The 3,419-nt window shown below is 56.3% G+C and overlaps 2 protein-coding genes across 2 annotated transcripts; one reads left to right on the top strand and one right to left on the bottom strand.

Moving 5' to 3' along the window:
* Positions 1-1,742, bottom strand: NGA_0110020 (poly -binding protein 3; the record flags this gene model as incomplete). Its single annotated transcript, XM_005853659.2, has 2 exons — positions 1,636-1,742; positions 1-1,319 (listed from the first exon to the last, which is right to left on the bottom strand). Coding segments are annotated over exons 1-2 (1,400 nt in total), but the record flags the coding sequence as incomplete, so codon positions are not given.
* Positions 1,743-2,446: 704 nt separating this feature from the next.
* NGA_0109720 (uncharacterized protein) lies at positions 2,447-3,419 on the top strand (the record flags this gene model as incomplete). The annotated part of the gene is made up of 2 exons (XM_005853658.1): positions 2,447-2,773; positions 2,978-3,419. Coding segments are annotated over exons 1-2 (507 nt in total), but the record flags the coding sequence as incomplete, so codon positions are not given.

Below are 3,419 nucleotides of genomic sequence, written 5' to 3'. Positions count from 1 at the left end.
CACAACTTCAATTTCAGACAACCTTGGGCGTCCTTCCAGACAGGGTGGTGGTGGTGGTGACCCGGAGGGAAGGGGGGAAGGGACTGGGAGGCCGGCATCCCCAGGGACTCGAAGGAAGGCGAGGAGGAAGAGGAAGAGGAGGCGCTGGAGGACGCAGAGGAGGAGGTGGAGGAGGAAGGGGAGGAGGACAGGGTCCCCGCGCCCTCCCCGTAGCCCTTGGGTGTGCTCGGGGGGGGCACGTACTCTCGGCCCACGCCGCAATGTTCCTCCAGGTGGCGAATGCGGGCGGTGATGATCTGCTGGGCCGTCGCCACCGCCAGAATGCTCCCCATGAGAGCCACCTTCCTCTCTCGGCCTCGGTGCACGAGCCGTTCGATCGAGACCTGGGTCCCTGTCAGGCGTTGAATCTCCCCCACCGTGCTGCCCCCCTTGCCGATCAAGTCCGCCAGCACGGGGGGGGTATCCGGGACCAGCATGACCAGGGTCATGAGCTGTCGGTCTGTGGCGTCCTGGAGGAAGAAGGACGAGTCCACGTCCTCCTCCATCGTCTGGGCGACGGATTTCTGGGCCCGGGGCGTCTTCATCTTCCCCTCCCCACTCCCCCGAGGGTCGCCTTTGCCTGTGCCCGTGGCGTGGCTCCTGTTTCCAGGATGCCTGGGGCTTCGGCTGGGACAGGGTGAGCTCACAGAGCCTTCTGGACTCTCGCCGTCCCCGGGGGGGGGCGTGCTTGCCTTCAAAGAGTCTTGTGCGTGGCGCGGTGACAGGACATGTTTTTTTTCCTTCTCATTCTCATACACGCCTGCCTCTGCGATGGCCATTGCTGCCTCCTGGATAACGCCAGCCGCTGCTGCTGCCAACGTGGCGGTCACCTTCGCGTTGTTCATGCGCTCCCACGCCCCTTGTTCGCCTGCCTTGCCCATCTTATCTTCCTCTTCCTCGTCCCCGGCGCGCGTCGGAGGGTTGGTGCTGCTGTGGTCCATTTCTTCCATCTCCCCATGCCTAGGCCTCTCGAGCATTGTATTTGATCCTACAGGTGATTTCCCGGAAGTGAGCTCGATCTCCCTGGCCGCCGCTCTCTCCTCCTCCTCCGCCTCCCCTTCCGTCTGGCCCTGCTCCTCCTCTTCCCCCATCCCCGGCCACGCCTTCCCTCCGCGTCCCAAATTGTTTTCATTTTCCTCCAAGGTCATAGTGTCCTGTCGTTTCCCAACGCTGGAAGTGCTGTCGTTGTTATGCAAATCCATCCGCCGCACCGCCTCTCGGAGAAATGCAACGCCCGCCACCGAGTTGCCTCTAAAGCTCTCTTTAATAAAGCCGACAAACTGGATAGGAATTTGAATGTGCAGATTTAATTATAAGTATGTTGTAAATGCTCTGATCATTCACTTCGTATGCTAAATCTACGCCATGTAAGGTGGTCTGATGAGCGCGTGCCCTGAGAGAGGGGGGAGACACTGCACTCAAATTTCCGCCCAGGACCAGAGTAACGACCTACGTTGCACAAAACAAAGTTTAGCTGTCAAAACACTGAAATAACCTATAAAAATCGTGAAATATGAGAATATGGTCGCCTTTCCTACAAACATTGCACTGCAATGTCCCGTGCCCGTCAGCCCCTGCCAGGGCCCTATACCTTACCTCGGACATGTCCCGGCGCGCCATGACCGCCTGCATTTGCGCCGCTACCATGGCAGAATGCTCCTTTTCCTCGCCCATCATGGCTTTTGCAAGGATTCTTTGGTTGTGGAAAGATGAGAAGGATCTGCTAAGCGTAAAAGAAACGGGCGCGTGGTATTTTGGGGGGGCGTGTGTTCCTAGGAAGAGACTGGGCTTTATTTAATGTCTCTCAAAGACAAGCTAACGGAGACGAGGAAATCTCACGGCCCGCACAACAGCAGAATTCAAGCATTCAATGCACCCAGCCATCTTCTTTCAAATCACTTTACGTCAACCGGCACATGCACGCTTGATGGATATCATTTTTGAGGCGGGCGGGACGGGATTTATTTGGTATGGGCGTGTGGCCCCCCCTCGCCGCAAAACGTCAAGAAAAAGTTTGAATCACTCCTCGCCCTTTTTCCTCAAAACGACTTTCTTGGACTTCGGCGCCATGAAACCCCACCGATGCACTGCAAACTAGACGAACAACGAAATGTCCTCAGCATCTGCACGACTTCGGTGCACGCGGGGTTTTTCCATCACCCTGTGTGGTGCTTTGGAAAGGGGCGGTCGGAAAGGGCTTATTTGTCTCTCGCTTCCTCTCGCTTTTTCCCCATATATCCAGTAAATACTTTGGATGGCCAAGATCCCCGAAGATACTATTGCGCGAGGCCCTTTGACATCATGTGCACATTCTGCTGCTGATTTCTCTTCCTTCGTCATCAATCCACCCGATTTTTCTTGATCTTCTGGTTTGTGCATCCAACTATGGTCACAGCATTTATTCGCCACACACAGCTTTTTGGATCAGGTGGGACATTCGGCCCCCTGTATCTCGGCTACGCCTCCAGCCCTGAACCGCCTGCTTCCACGCAGCAATCGCTTCACGTCAAGTTGATATCAGGATGCTCACATTCCTCATCGCCCGGTGACATTCCTTCCTAGTTGAGGAACTCCCTCCATTCTGCTAGTCATCTGTTTTTCTTGAAGATTTTATACATTCAGAGGACCCTTTCAGGTCCGAGGAGGTCCGGCAGTGGCTCTGGGAGACCATGCGGGTTTGGTTGCGAGAGGAGCGATTCGAGGCTGCTCTACCCCTAAATCAGCGTGCAATACGGTACGTACACAGGCCAGGGTAGTTTTTTGATGACTTCCGTTTGGAATGCATCGGCATTAGCGCGCCTTCATTTTGCCCCGTCGTAAAGAAGCTTTCCTTCAGGGAGCCAAGGTTTTTTGATGGCTCACCAGTATCCTATGGGGGAAAAGTTGCGTTGACATTTCTCATCGTATCCTTCCCTTATGATTCGTCTATACATCACAGGCCCTTGACCCCTCCTATCATCCATGAGCTCATACGAATCCTCCGTCGTAGCGCGACCTTGGAGCCCGCCAATGATCCGAGCCAGCTGGACGAGGCGAATGACGAAAAGGGAGAAGAGGGACGACCCTGTGCCCAAAAGGTCGTCTGGGCCTGGGTCTCGCGCGGGACGTGGATATCTGAAAGTCAAAGGGTGCTGCAGTGGGGCGAGCCCACGGCCTGTCTGTTTTGGGAGATGCTGAATCTTTTCCTCCCTCCAACCCACCGACGCCCCGCCCCCCGCAAGGGCGGGGGGGAGGACGGGACGGAAGGCGGGAGCGAGGCAGGGGTCCCACCGAGCGACCGTGTTACTTTGGTGGAGCTGTCTTTGTTTCTGTGGCTTCATCTCCCCGATGCGTCCACCAAGGTCTCTACTCACCCCGCGACGTACAACGTGGTCTGGCCG

Source organism: Nannochloropsis gaditana (assembly GCF_000240725.1).
Source record: "Nannochloropsis gaditana CCMP526 unplaced genomic scaffold scaffold791, whole genome shotgun sequence".
Classification (NCBI taxonomy): domain Eukaryota; class Eustigmatophyceae; order Eustigmatales; family Monodopsidaceae; genus Microchloropsis; species Microchloropsis gaditana.
Note: the sequence above shows the minus strand (reverse complement) of the source record. Positions and strands in the feature narration are given on the sequence as shown.